The following is a 16,444-nucleotide window of genomic DNA, read 5'->3' as shown; positions in this document are numbered from 1 at the left end:
AGGCAGATAAGATGTTCCAAGCTTCTTGGAGATTTCACCACAGTTCTTCCATCTATTTAGTCTCAATTGCTTCTGTCTCTATATGTAATCTCAGACAGACATGATGTTCAGTGGGGGGCTTTGTTGGGGCCATGTGATCTATTGCAGGGCTCCCTGTTCTTCTACTCTAATCTTTTCTATTTATATGCTTCCTTGAGGTATGACCATTGAATCTCCAGAGAGAATGACGAGACTCTGACAGCTCGAAAAGTGCATGCCATCTCTCTCTCAATATAAAAAAACATACTTTTTATCTATACTAAGGAACAATCTTAAAACAGACTATGTGATCTGTAACCTGCTGTCACACTATATAATATATACATAAATATAAATATATTTTACAGAGGTAGGGTTACTACCACTACTTCTACAAATAATAGCCTAATCATCATCATCAACAGCATTCACTCTCATAGCAATTCACTCTCATAGCAACTCTCATGTATTTATAAAAAATCAAAGCTGAAAGAATGTGGTCTCCCGTCTATACCCTGTATATTTGTAATTTGACTGACTGACAGAAGAAATGGAGATTACCTTGATGATCCTAATACCAGAAGCAGAGGCTGAGGTTAAAAGGGCTTGGGTGGGGGAGAGAGAGATTGACTGGGTGCATTCCTAATCTGAGGTATTGGAGTGTTTCATATGAAAATGAAATACTTCTAGACTAGTCATGGCGTGGCGGCGGCTATAATTTAATGGCTGCTTGTTGATCTCGTTGAGTTAACCGCGTGAATCATTGAAGCACTGTTTACTTTTTGCCTGCCATTTGCTGTGGACGTTGGTTGTTACGGGTTTCCTCTGATTGGTCGAGCCTTATGCTGTTTTGAGAGAAAGAGACGGTAGTTTTCATCCAAACCCCGTCAGTCCGTCAGTCTGTCAGTTGACTCGGGCGAACGCTGAACTGAGCTTGCGGGTTTGGCGGCGACTCACTGCTCACGCGCTCACCCACAAAGCAGAACATTCCGGTGGCGCGAGCTGAACCTTTAACTGCTTCTTAAAAACGTCGAGGGAATATTTTGTTTTCGGTCGTTGGGTTTTTGGTTGTTGCTTTTTTCTCCTCGCGGCCATAGACACAGGATTGTTTTGTGATGGGTGGTGGAAGCAAATCACGGATTTTTTTCTCTTGGAGACCAAAGTGAGAAGATGTCCTAGCCTACTGCTGAACGCAAGTTTTATACCGACAAGAAGCAAATGGTGGAATTGAGGATTATTTAGGGGGAAAGGATACTCACTCCAAAGAATAACATAAATTGTGCAGAACACAATTTTCATTACAGAAAAGGGTTTTCTCGTGCGCATAATTGGATTGTATTGTTGTCTGACTGACGAAGCATCATTTTGGAGTATCTAGTTTTTGGAGATTTAATGACCAACGTTTGGGCAAGAAATGACCGCTTCCGCTCGTTATCCAATCTGACCACCTTATTAATGACATGGAAAAACGAGGACCCCACAACGTCCTTTATTATTTGATTCTGAATGCACCCCTGCTATTCTGTGTAAATGGTGAGTAAACTTGAGTTGTCCTCGTTGTCAAAGATGTCTAGTCTTTTCCGTGTTGCGTATATTCAGTCTGATGGGAGAGCGCATATGCTAAGAATCACTCCTTTGAAGTTTTTATTTTTGGTAATGTGAAATTATTGCATTACAGTTGACTAAATGCAAGCGACTATGCCATATCGAAATAAACCTGAAATTAAATGCATATGGGAAGCCTACTAAAGGCAATAAATTATCATTATTACCTACGCGTACACACTTCCACTAGAACATCACAGTCATACTGAAGATTGATGCAGTTTATACCAAAGCACTTCTCAAAAAATGCTTCTCAAAACGCTTCTCAAAACACTTCACTTTATCGCATTGATATAGACCTATTTGGTATCTTTTCAAGGAGTTTCTTTTAATCAAATTATGTTGTTTTGTGTTTTCTTTATAAGCCACATTTACTGAAGTGCCCAAAGATGTGAGTGTCGGTGAGGGCGAGGACATAGAGATGCCGTGCGCTTTTCGAGCTGTCGGAGTCTCGCCGTTCTCTCTGGAGATTCAATGGTGGTACCTCAAGGAAGCAGCCCCTAAAGAGCTCGCTCATGAACTTCAAATTAGCGCTCCGGCCAACAGAGCCAAGGTAACAGGGCTTTCGACAACAGGCAGTTTCCCTGTAAGTTGCTACAGTATTTGGAGACCTGCAGCGAGATTTGTACCAGGAGTAATGTTTGACGGCCGCATTGGTATATGCTAGGGATTCACGTGCCAATTAAATAAATAAATTATTAATTAATTATGAATTGAGTTGTATCTGTGGGTGGGCATCAATGAGAATGATATGAATGACACACTCAATTACAAAGGGCACAATGCGTTTTTATTTCATAAGCTTTGAGATGGATTCTTTTTGGCTTAAAGTAGGCTATGTTGTGTTTAGGTGGAAACACTATATCTCATCGTATTGACTAGTAATACCAACCCTTTAGTAGCTATATGAAAGGCTACTTGAACAATACAATATTAAAGGGAAACGTATTAGAAATACGCAACTGTTGCTGTCCAAGGTGCTGAACAGCCAACGACCTCTCATTTGGTGTTAACGCTGTCATTCGAGTGTCAATAAAAGTTCCCCATTGACATTATTGCAACAGTAAAAACAATAATTTAATATATGTTGTCAACTATTCATGGCTTGATGTCCTCTATTACAGGTTGCCCACAGGGACGCCACGAAAATAAGTGTAAGTATTTGAATAATGTTTAATGCTAATAATATTTTAATAATATATATATATATATATATTATTATTAATAATATTTAATAATATATATATATATATATATATATATATATATATATGTATGTGTGTGTGTGTGTGTGTGTGTGTGTGTGTGTGTGTGTGTGTGTGTGTGTGTGTGTGTGTGTGTCATACGATCTTTTAGCTTAAATATATGGCACATTCCTCTTCAGAAATAAAGGAAAATAAAATTTTCTGCTTCATGGGGTTTGTAAAACATAATTGAAAGACAATAAGCCTAATGGTTTATCCAAAGGATCGAAATTGTCACGTTCCATCTCTACAATGTTCCAAGTGATTGTGATCCATGATTAATAAATAGTCTAATAAACGTTGTTTAGTAACTACATTTTTGTTGTATTCTTTTGTTGACGCGCAAATAGGCTACTGAAGAAAACAATTATTTTTATTTTCATAAAAAAATAATGACTCTTGAATAACCTACACTCTTATATTTCAAGAAATGACGTGACGTGTGGCATTTATTTACAGGAGCCCAACTATCATGCTTAGAGACATTCTTTTTTTAAACACCAGCTCATAAATATTCATGTAATTGTCAGATGAAAAAATGAGACAAAATATCTGATATCGTTATATGAAACACATTTTGAGTAGTATTTTTCTCTCTCCTCACGAGCAGACGGTGAGAGTCCAGGGCAACGCTATTTCTCACAAGCTCAGCCTATCGGGTGTGCGGAAGGAGGACGAGGGAGTTTACGAGTGTCGGGTTTTGGACTTGTACTCTGATGAGACTCAGGAAAACATGGTGCAGGCCACTCTGCGCGTTACCCCGCGCGAAGGAATGCTTGCCGAGGAGGCCGTGTCTCACATCCAGAATCGATGGCCACTGAGGTACAGCAATACAGCGACGGGTGGACGGGCCACCTTTGAGCCGGGCCAGGGTCAGGGACAACCCCGCATGCCTCCTCCGCTCGGAATTGGGCCTGCTCCCGTCTCAACAACTACAACCCCTGCAGTCAAGTCTTCAGTTTCGTCTCAGCCGGGCAATTCGTCCATCCTGAGACAACAGCACGGATCCGGTGAGTGAAAGTGCAACAGCGACACCGAGTGGCCAAGAGAGGTAGATTTATCACGGTATTCAGTGCATTAGAAGTGCAATTTTTTTAAATTACATTAAGTTTTGAAGGGCTTTGATGAATACATCTTAGAATAATGTGAAGCAACAGAGTTTATTTTTTATACACCTTTTATAGAATGCCCAATGGGGTGTGCACTACAAAATGTGGCACATTGAAATAAACAATGATGAAATATTTTTATCAAATCACTGATGTTTGTGGTGGCTTAGGACTGGTTTTATGTGGTGTTATAATGAGCATGATTCAGTACATTTTGTTTTTGGTATACCTTCTCAGAGAGCTGTCTATATATGCAGCATTTTATTAAGAATTATGCATGTGGAGAGGCATTGCTCTTACAAAACACACTAATCAATGAAGCACATCTTCAAATAATCACATTTTACAGTCGTTGCTGAAAGGTTTAATTGGTACTCCTGCCTTATCAAACCAATGTCTGCTAACCCAGTTGGCGGTCTGGAAGAAAATGATGTGTGTATGTGTGATTAATGTGTGTTTATGTATCAGTGTACTCTGTTCTGTGAGAGAAAAAGCAAAAGATTGAGGAAAGGGCGTGAGAGAGAGAGAGAGAGAGAGAGAGAGAGAGAGAGAGAGAGAGAGAGAGAGAGAGAGCGCAAGATGAGTAATGAAATGTCTATGACACTATTTCTGTCTGAAGCAGGAAGTTCCACTACGATTTGTCCTGTTTCATAGCATCAGTCTCGACCCTTTTTGTCTGTTTATGACCACAATGCAGTCACAGTGACAGTAAGGTTATCTATATATTACCTTGTTACCTTAACTCTGGTCACAGGGTCAGGGCCTCTATTTAGGTGTACTTCAGTGGGGATTGGGATGTTTCTGACTCCCTTCTGTCACGACAGGATGGAGTCATACAGACATTTGGAAGACGATTACGTTGAGTCTCTAGCTGAGCCACAAGAGTTTGTTTGTGGTGGGGATGCATTACCCTGCAGGTGACTTCAAAACCCTGTGGTCTGTAGACTTGGAGATACAGTGGATTCAGAAGCATTTGACAGTAATCAGCGAGCATTATTAGGCAGTGATTTTTTTCTGTTGTTTGTAAGTTTCATGAGAAATTGCTGTCAAGATTTGTGTTCTAGAGCTCCAGTGGTGACCAAGAATAGATCTATCTTCATTTATTTTGGTTTTGTTTGTTTGACATTTTAAATCTATCAAAGAACAGAAAATCTACACTACCGTTAAAATGTTTGGAGTCAGTAAGACATTTGTGTTCTTCAAAGCAACCGATGCTTCTCTTCACCAAGGATGCATTAAATTGGTCAAACATTCTGTCAAAAACATGATATAAGGATGCACATTATTATTACTGTTTGAAATAAATATATTTATAAAATGTTCAGCAGTCAATACTCAAGTCTACTAAGAAAATACTGTATTGCATATCCTTGAGAAAGGATTCTAATGTGCTAATTTGGTACTCAACAAACATTTCTTATAATTAGAACAGGTAAATCCTTGTACTTCTTAATGAAGTATGGACATCACAATAGAGTGCAGCACAGTTGCTGAGGTATTAAGTACTCCTGCAAGTCACTTTACCCTTGCAAGTGAAATTGTGGTTCCAAAAATGGCCAAAAAGCGACACATTTCTCGTCATTCTATTGTTCCTTTGAGAGGTGAATGCAATTCCATGCACTACTGTCTTGATAGAAAAAATCAAATTGGATCTGACCAGCACAGCGAGAGAATTGAAAGGCACAGATGCACGAAAACAAAATGACAAGTACAGCTGAGTCTCTAGTTTGAGAAGTAAACTTTACTGTCATTCTTGACTAATTTAAAGCATCATTGATAAATAAAATGATTATTTTCTTTCCAAAACATACACATTTTATGGTGATTCCAAACTTTTAAATGGTAGTTTATATTTTGAAAGTTTAGATTTTTTCCTTCTTACGAGAATCTTAATTTAAAATGTTACATTGCCATTACTCAATGAAAACTAGGGCTGAAACAATTAGTCTGCGTTATCGACAATTTCGACAATGAAAAATTGTCGACAAAAATTGTAGTTGGTGAATAGTCATTCAATCTCATTTAATGTAACACAAGATAACACTGAACTGATGATGCGTAAAAGCAGCACTGCAGTTCAGGAGAGGAAGAATTACACAGCTCACAGCCCAGATGCACTCCAAACCTTCCAAACAGCTTTAGGTGATTTAGATATCAACCCGGAATTACACCTTTAATGCAGTTATATTTAATGCGTTATAGCTTTATTAAAGTTCAAATTATACGAAGCAGATCATGTAAATAACAAAAAACTCAGAAACTGGCATGTCTTTGTGCGGTCAGCACCTCTTCTATGAGTTACGTGAATGTCCCGATCTAAGGGGAGAGATTAGAACTGCACCCGGCTGATGCACACTCTGTCGCGGGGATGATCATACTTCGAGCGTGCACGCTTAATGCAGCTGCATTATAACGCGATGGCTTGCGACTTGAATCATAATATGTGTCACTGCACATTTATTATCATGAAGAAAATTGGCAATATGCAGCTTTATTAATAAGAGAGGGTTTGTTTGTTTGTAAGTTAAAGATGGATTGAAGTGAACAGAAAGGTGAGAGAGGGTAGTCTATGCCCCATTATACACTGGAAAAAAATATGTTTTTGATTTGTTTTTGTTTTGGCTTGTTTTCCAATATAAATATATGAAACTCCTTCTAAAATGTATGACAAATTTTTATCTGAGAATGTTGAATATAATATTAAAAATATAAATATTTTAAAATATCTAAAAATTCTTCAACAAATAGATGCATTCAACTGAGTGGCAGCATATAAGATGTTTAGACTCGCTTTTAGAGAATAGATCTTGAATATAAGTATATTTTTGTCTTTACTACACTTGCAGAAGTATAACCAAGTGAAAAAAATACATATATATACCAAAATACTTATATTTAAGATACATTCTCTACAAGCAATAATTGCTGAATAATCGCTCTAATAATCGTTAGATTAATCAATTAACAAAATAATTGTTAGTTGCAGCCCTAATGAAAACACAAATAATTAGTCTTTTAGTGTTTTTCCAGCTGCTACAAGTGTAATCAGCAGAGTAAATGGTCAAACATCTGAATCATGTACCTTTACAGTTCAAATCAATTAACACCCAAAGTACCTTTCTTGCAATAACCCCAATGAATTTCAATCTAATTTGTTTCACATTTACACATTTTGTTTCCATAGATATTTTTACTTTTAGTGAATAGTAACATTCATTAATTCACAAAATGAAAAATCTTTCTCTAGAAATATAGTTTGGTCAATATGCAAATGTTTACCAGGATTACATCATGAGGAACAATAATTTACACTTAGCTATTGTACAGATACAGCATGTAGGATATTTGTCTTGAAAGTTGTGGTTTTACAGTTTTCAAAGGCATTACAACAAGAAAACTATTTGCCTCTATTTCAAAATCAGTTTTAGACTTTTAATCACCTATAACAATTTTCCCTGCATAAACTAAATAAGCTTTTCAAGTGTTTATTTGACATGTAAATTTACTTAAGATATTTTTAATGCAGCCTTTTTTCTGGAACGAAAATATTAAGCAGAAATTTGCTTTTGATATCCTATAGAAAACTTTGACACTTGCCATTTTTGTAATAGCATATAGTTTAGTGCCACGAATGTACGTGTGTGTGTGCATGTGCATGCGTGTGAGAGTTACTGTATGTGCGCCAACTTGCACAGCCAGCTCTTTAGTGCAGACAGACATGGAGGCAGCCATTTGGTGAGTGTGTCGGACATTAAAAGGGCCAGTGCACTGATCCTCCATGGTATTTCATTCCAGGTTTCTCTCTCTTTCTGTCTTGCTCTCTCTACTGTTGCCCTATGCTATATTTTTATCTACTTTAAAATCATGAATTAACTATATTTTTATACAAGGAAATTTTCAGTACCTGTTTTATTTAATTGGCTGGGAAATGCAAGCCATGATTTTTTATTTGGTCAATCAACTGCTAGTTTCTCCCTGATGGGCATTTGTAGCTTCTGTGTTCTGAATTGTGTCTTATTTTCTGAATTTTAATTGCAATTTATTGTTTTTACAATTTATATGAAATTTGTACATTGGTAGCTCTCTACAGTGTTAGTGTGGTAATATTGTAGGTAGGACTACACTTTTCATTGTGTAATAATGCAACTAATGGCATACCTTTTAGCTTCTAGTCATTATGAAACAAAACTCAATGTTTGTTAGCTCATGCAGCATTTAATGCGACAGGGAGCCCCCTTATTACAATAATGTATGTTGAGAGGGGTGTTTATACTTGCCTTTGACAGGGTTAGTCAGATTCATTCACATGAGCCAGCCAGCAGCGCAATCTGTGCAGTATATGCAATCTAGGGCTGTTCTCATTCTGAAGGCTGCGTGCTAGGTAGGATGTGTCCTTTGAAGGCTGCAGTATACAGAGTGTCCTCTTTCAAACAAGCCTTGTTTAAATGAGACAGCCTTCGTAGGACAAACGGAAATGGAACAGAACATGGTTGCTATGACAGCACACTACTTTTTCACAAGCGCAATCGCTTTGAGTGAGAAGGGAACAACGTCCCTCTGGAAGGGAATGCGTGAGGCAAATTTTAGGAGAGTTATAATGATGTAAAGAGAAAAAAATATATATTTTACATATGTTACTTTACAATATATAATACTTTATTTTAATTATATATTAATATAATTATACATATTATATACTCTGCACCCATCTATTGAGGTACATTAACTTGGGAATTAACAATCCTTGCGTTTGAACATCATATTTACGGGCAAATTGGCGTAAATGTTTTTAGACATTTCTGTTGAAGCAAAGAATTGTGGGTTGTGAGTGCCCACGAGGATACACCTCATGCATCCTCCGAAATACTGTGAAAGAAGGTTAAATTAGGAGGATACACCTTTCACAGGATTTCGGAGGATGCCGTGAAAGAAGGATGCATTTGAAGGCTGCATTCAAAGTTTCCTACTCACTTTTCTGAAATGAGACAAATGTCACCTCCGGAGGACGCAGCCTTCCAAACGAGACTCAGCCTAGAAGGTTAAAGAGTCATCTGCCACATTTGAAGGATTGCACCTTTCAGTTCTGACAACAGTATCAGCATTCAAGAAGAGAAAGAAAATGCACCTTCTCCTTTCTCACTCTCTCTCTTACACACACACCTCTACTTTTGGGAACATGCATCCGTCACTTTTCCACAATGTCATCTCATTGAGTGGCAGAAACAATTAATATTAAAAGAATGCCAGGGACAGGAGCTGATAAGCTTGGCATGCTGCATGTTGCCAGGTGCATCAAATTGCCTCTTGCTGCTTTTGCCATTTTTTATTTATTCATTTTTCCCAGCAGTGCTGGGTGGCATGTCTATCCTGACTGGAAAGAACAAATAAATTCAGTGCCCTGTAGAAACTGGGTCCTCTCAGATTGCTAATGTTTCTCTCATGAGAGCATTAAGCATAAAAATGTGTCTCTTTGTAGACATGGTCCATAGTTAAAGGCCTTTGGTGGTAATGCTCACTGATCGTCTCAGCATACTGTTTGTTTAATTAATTTAGAAGCTAATTTCATATTAATGTAATTCCTTCCTGATTGCATAATTAAGGGATTGGGGTTGCCATAGGTTTAATTGAAGCTTAAAATTATTTTACAAAGATTTAGCAGGTTGGACTAATCTAATTACACAAGAAATTACATGATTTGCACTTACTTTTATCTGTTTCTGTCAAGAAAGTCAGGAAAGAGAATGCTGAGTAACCTAAACTTGGCAGGTAACTAAATGATTTGAAGCAAGTTGTTTAGAGCCGCAGAGAGATTGAGAAAGACCGCAGAAATACAGTGAAAAGAAAGAGAGAGAAAAATATCAGAGGCACAGTGCACCATGCCACATGCCATCCCAGGTGACCTTGGCACTCTTTATAAGTTTATTTCATTCCAACTGCACAGCTGCTTTAATCTAGTCTCCTCTGTGCAGTGGCGAAGTCTCAGGGCCAGCAAAGCCTTCTCTGCTGGCGTAACATGCCAAATAAATACATATTTTTCATCCATTCATTCTCAATCATCTTTTTGCCTATGTATTTTTAATTGCTTTCCACTTTTAATTAATCTACAAACAAATAGAGGAAAACAAAATGTTTATCCAGTCAGAATTTATTCCTTGATGCTTACAAGTGAAGCGTGACAACTGTAATTTTAGATTTTTCTGATGAGTCGACTGTCATTACTGCCACTATCGCCATTGAGAAAGAGATCCATTTACATTTATGCATTTGGAAGACACTTTTATCCAAAGCTATTTACAGTGCACTTATTACAGGGACAATCCCCCCTGAGCAACCTGGAGTTAAGTGCCTTGCTCAAGGACACAATGGTGGTGGCTGTGGGGATCGAACCAGCAACCTTCTGATTAACAGTTATGTGCTTTAGCCCAATTCGCCACCACCAGATCCTTATGGGTTTAAAAACACTATTTGTTCTGCATGACCGTGTTATTGTTTAATTTATAAAAACAGGAAAGGAAGACTGATGATAAGTGCTTTTGCATTGTTATAGCAACATCAGGAGTTTTCTAAGTGTAAATTAGGCTGCTTGAGCATTCAGTGTCGGATAACATTTTGAAAAGTTGTGCTGTGTTCCATTCAAATCGGAGAGAAAAATTTTGCCGAGATTCAGGGGCATGATATCACACAACATGTTGATACTCAGGGAGATATACAATGTAAGTGATAAACATTCACTTTATTAAGTAATATCGATGAATTAGTTTGTTTCCACATTACATGATATTAAAGCTTGTTTAACAAATGCCTGAAGAAACAGGTGTATTAAACATTATAATCTCTTTTGATAATTGTACACCTGCTAGTGCTGCAGCATTGTTTATCAGTTGGGTTGCTAGGAGACATCTCTAATCAGGGGTGAAAATTTCATCAAAATGTTGGGGGGGACAATAAACATAACAATTCTCAAGAGCAATTTTTGAAGGGGACACCAAGGGGTTTTTTGTTGTTGCCCCATTTGCATTTGTATCATTTTATTTCTTAAACAATTATTTTAAGAATATATCATTATATTATTTACAATACACATATTCTAATGACAACCCTCAGATGGGGGGGTTGTCATTAGAACCAACCCCCCCCCCCCCCCGCGATTTCCGCCTATGTCTCTAATGAGAGTCAAACCCCTGCTAAGCTAACGGGTGCGTTGCCGTTTCAAATGTCAGGGAATGGAATGCATTTATGTTCGGAGATATCATGTAGGAATATCCCACACCCAACTTGAATGGAACGCTGCATAACCATGTACCCTGACTAAACAAAATTTATTGGAAGAAACATTTAAATCGCAAATATCATTAGATAGATTTTTCCAGGTATTATAGACATCCTTGGTAGATTCATATGAAAAATCATGATTTTTAAATGTCTGATTGGTAGACGTTCATTTCATGCTGCAGTTAAAATGAGTCTTGCTTGAGCATTACGTGTCGTTTCAAGTTCTAGCTAACGTGCATGGACTGTTTTTAAAATGTCAATTGGTATTATTAGTTAGCTGCGACATAATGTATGATGCCCAAAGGCATAGGGTTACTCTCCAAGCACTCAATCTCCAAGCACTTTTTTTTTTTGCCTCAACACATTTTTAATAACATTGTAACACCTGTAATTAAATTGCATTCCTGCATGAGTGTGAGCACATGGGGGTTCTGATTGTGTGTTGATTGCTAGAGAAGCCCAGTGTTTATTGTCGCTGGACAGCTTTCACACTTAACACTTGCAGGCCTCCCACTGCAAACATCCATTCACTGGATGTGTTTGTGCATTGTCACTGAACATTGTCACTGTGTGGGTGGGTGTTAATTGTTTCATCTCTGCTTTGCTCATACTGGGACACTGTGCTTAGTTGTTTACATGTTGTCTCCACCAGGGAAATCAAGGGGAGCTTTGTCTCAATCTAGCTTTTGTTTGGTAACATGACTCACATAGACAGCACCAGAGAAAGAGAGAGCGAGAGAGAGAGAGAGAGAGAGAGACAGAGAGACTTTTTTGACATTTAGTCTTTCTTTATTTGAACAATTATTACTTACACCTTAATAAAAATATATGAATATACAAAATACATAAATATACTTACACACTCAAAAAATAAATTAATTAATACATTACATATACAAACAAATTACCTCATACATTAATTTGTAAACTTCCATCATCCAATTTACATAAAACATCATTCAAACCCCAAGTAAGTTTAAAATTATCAAGATCTCCAACCATTTTATAATATGTGAACTCAACTGTAAGCTGGGCAGATATCAGACCTCCTAAAGTCATATTAACATCAGTAGAAACACCCCCATTCATCTTTGCTTTTCTTGTTAGCAACACAACTAACATTGCTTGACCATATAACAAATGTATAAAAATGTACATCTATTTTTTTATTTTGATAGTTATATTTCGGGCCATAAATTAAACCATTTAATGTAAATTCAAAATTCAAAATTTTACTTAATTCTTCCAAAAACAGAAACATTGGCTTCAATCTTTCGCACTGCAATAATAAGTGATACACATCTTCAGACTTAAAACAAAATGGACATTCATCCCTTACTGTTTTATCAATATGTGCCCTATGTCTATTAGTAGTTATTGCTCCATTTATTATCGCCAGTTCTCTTATCAATAGGCCGTTTATATTAAGTCCTCCAGGTACCTTTAGGGGATACATCAAACCCTTCTATCCCTTATGAGTCTGAAACACATTTTAATGATTCAAAATGCATCACTTTTACACAATTATGATACATTGCTCTCTTTCCAGTATCACCGAACAAATTAAGTTCTTGATTTTTAAAACTCAACAACTTTCCTTCATCCTCCAACCATGACTCCACAGCTGCCCTTCCCCTAAACTTGGAAACTCAACCATCTCATTAATACATTATTGTTTTGTTTCCTCCTCCTTCAACAACACTGTAAATGTTGATGGTATTACAGATAAAAAATTATTCCTTAATATTTCTGCCTCATGGAGTGATTTGATATCAAGCTTTGCTGTAATATCCCTTGAAGACAACCATTCACTCTTACTCCAAAGATGAGAGACTTTTATAAACTGGGCTTTCACCATAGCAGCCTGCATTGAATGGGAGTTCAAAATTGTCATGGGTAATGCAGGGTTGTAAAGAAGATGTTCCTCTTTAATCCATGATCCACTTGTAAAAAGGAGATATTTCAACTAAAACCACATAATTTAAATTCATTAAAAACAATTGTCGATCTAGTCCCAGTTGTCCTCCTCTCCTCAAAATACCACAGGCCACATCAGCCCAACTGACATCCTTCCCATACAAAAGCCTCTGGGCTGCTAGTCTAAAAGCAGCAATCCTACATCCTATTTCAATTAGATATTGCCCCCTTCATGTAGAGGCAGGTAAAGTACTGCAGGTCTCAACCAATGCTGACCTGTCCAAAAGAAGTCAACAAGACATATCTGAATGTCCTTAATGACAGCAGCAGGGGGGTCAACAGTCATTGTATGCCACAGAGTTGAAGCAACAAGATTATTGACTATTAATACCCTTCCCCTATAGGACAGCTGAGGAATTAGCCATTTCCAGTTAGGTAACTGGAGACATACTTTTTCCAATATTCCTTCCCAGTTCTTTTTCTTATACATCTCAGAACCTAAAAACACTCCTAAAAACTTAAAACCATATTTTCTCCATATGAACCAATGCTTCGATTTTTGTCCAATTTATTTTCGCTGATGATGTTCTTCCATAGCATTTAATTGTTTCTAAAACCACTTTAATATCATTGCTGTCCCTGATTATTACAGTTATATCATCAGCATAGGAGGATAATTACACATCATTAAAAATATTTGACCCCTCAATATGTAAACCTGTCAACTGTTCTCTTAATTTGCACAGTAGGGGTTAAATTGCAAGACTATAAATTTGCCCTGAAAGAGGGCATCCATGTCTTATTCCCTGCTGTACTTTAATAGGAACACTTAAACATCCAGCTACATTGACCATGCATTCATCTTCATTGTACAATAAATTAACCCATGAGATAAAACCAACTCCAAAACCAAAAGCCTTCAGTAAATCAAACAAATAAACGTGGCCAACTCTGCCAAATGCTTTTTCTTGATCAAAAGATACTAAACCCAAATCATTATACATTGCATCATCTATTATATCTCTCATTAAAAATAAATTTTCCCTAATATATCACCCCTTTACACAATTAGATGTTTCTTTCTTAATTAATACACTCATATAATTATTTAGTCTACTGGCAATACATTTTGAAAAAATTGTATAACCCATTCACATTAATGCTACAGGTTGCCAATTCTTCAAGCAATACAAATCACCTTTCTTTGGTAACAAAGAAAACACTGCTGTATTACAACTTATAGGTAAAGACCCAGTCCGTATTGAACTTAAAAGCATTTCAAAATAATCCTTTCCAATCACTTGCCAGAAATGTTTAAATGGTAACAGATCTGTGAAATTGGCTCTTTATAATTCAGAATAAAAGTCAACAGCAATTCTTCTCATTTCATAAGAATCATAGATAACAACACCTTCATAATTTTTTAAACCCACCATAAATTTTCCTTGATTAGTCTTTCGTTCTAAATTGAAAAATAATTTTGTGGATCCATCAATGTCTTTATTTTGGATAAATCGTGCCCTAACCTGTCACTTTATCATGTAATAAAGAAGTTAACTGAAGCTTTTTCTCTGAGAGAGCAATTTCCAAATGAAGTCCATTCCCGCAATCGTTTTCTCCTCTATATCAGAGATATCATTCTCCAAGTCCCGTATCCTGGTCTTTAATATCTTTTTTGAATACGATGAACATTGCCGACAGAAAACTCTAATTTGCACTTTTCCATTGTTTAATATCACCATAATTAAATTTTTGCATTTGCCATGTTTCCCAAAACAATTAAAAAATTGCACAAAAAACATGATCTTGTAAAAGCGTATTATTAAAATACCAATATAGACTCCTTTTACTTTCCTTTAAAATTACAAAATCCATTGTTGTAATTGTGTGATCTGAGATATTTGGAATAATATTAACATTACCCACTTTGCTTCTTGAATCACATGTAATATAAAATCTATCCAATCTGGCAGCATGAACTCTACCATCTGTAACTTTTTAAGTAATGGATTTTTCATTCTCCAAATATCATCAAGATTTAAACACAAGTGCTGATTTATGATGAGGTTCTTCAGCATTTCTGTCCATGTTAAATTTCAAAGTGCAATTCCAGTCTCCTGCCATTATAATTACATCTCCTAAATTAAGAGATTTAAAAACACCACCCAATTTATCAAATAAAAGATATTTTTCTGTTCCATCATTAGGGGCATACATATTAACAAAAAGAAAATTATATATTTCAGCTCTTACTAAAAGTAATCTTCCAGGTTCCACGTCATATCTAGATAGGATTTTTGCTTTCAAAGTTGAATTAAACAAAATAGCAACTCCTGCACTAACATTAGAGCCATGACTTAAAATATTTTATCCCTTCCACCACAATCCCCATTCAGACTCATTACTCTTATTACTTTGGGTTTCTTGAAGAAAACCTACTGCCATATTCTTAATATTAAAATACTTAGAGAACCTATTCTAAGAAACTCCATGAGATAGAAAGAGTAGAAAGAACAGCAGAAGAAAAGGAAAAGATATACAGATATATATACATAAAGCCATAATGTTTATTTAGCTTTTCCTTTAGTTCTTCTTTCATTCACATTCTGTTTACCCTGTCTTATCGTCGTTATATACTTCTTAAATATATACCGTTTCTGTTGCGATAACACAGTATGATTGTACGTTTTACCTGCCCACATTACAGAAGCAACAAACTTTTCCTTATCAGGGAAAAAAATCTCCTATTTCTGCCTTTTTCCCTTTTTTCCCCAAAAAAGCATTTATATGTTCTACAGAATACAAATCATCATCAGCTTTATAGAGATATGACATATCCGACAAACTCTCATCATCATTCATGTCATCCTGACTCTGCGTCATAATATCAGAAACAGCATCATCCTCCTCCATACTCGCACACTGCACACCACTAACGTGTAGGCCTACATAACTAGCTACAACATGTTCTTTTACAGTAGTACCATTTATATTGCTACAACTAGGCTTTTCATTATCAACATGGTTTAAGTTACTTGCAATATTGTCACTCACCTCCAATCCATTGTCCTTACTCATCTCAGCCACGGTATCTCGAAGAATTCAGAAACATGAGCAATGTCTCCTAAAAGACATCAAACGTTTAAGCGCAGGATTTTTACATCCTAAAGAAACAGTTTTAACCTCGCTTACTACTTTTCTGAATCTCGCAAGTTCTCTCACTATGACTTCATTTTCAATTAATGGAGGGACATTTGAAATTATCACTTTTGTTGCCGG

At 36.5% G+C, this 16,444-nt stretch overlaps 1 protein-coding gene across 1 annotated transcript in view; it reads left to right on the top strand.

Annotated features, from left to right (window-relative positions):
- The first annotated feature begins 926 nt into the window (after positions 1–926).
- Positions 927–16,444, top strand: part of LOC127643651 (V-set and transmembrane domain-containing protein 2B-like) — a 35,232-nt gene continuing 19,714 nt past the window's right edge. Inside the window, exons 1-4 of the mRNA XM_052126850.1 lie at positions 927–1,551; positions 1,989–2,176; positions 2,748–2,777; positions 3,478–3,877. Of these exons, the coding sequence (XP_051982810.1) occupies positions 1,479–1,551; positions 1,989–2,176; positions 2,748–2,777; positions 3,478–3,877 (691 nt within the window). The 5' untranslated portion in view covers positions 927–1,478. The remainder of the gene's footprint in view (positions 1,552–1,988; positions 2,177–2,747; positions 2,778–3,477; positions 3,878–16,444) is intronic.

This window comes from Xyrauchen texanus, chromosome 1, assembly GCF_025860055.1.
Source record: "Xyrauchen texanus isolate HMW12.3.18 chromosome 1, RBS_HiC_50CHRs, whole genome shotgun sequence".
NCBI classification, from domain to species: domain Eukaryota; kingdom Metazoa; phylum Chordata; class Actinopteri; order Cypriniformes; family Catostomidae; genus Xyrauchen; species Xyrauchen texanus.
This window is presented reverse-complemented; position numbering and strand designations above follow the sequence as displayed.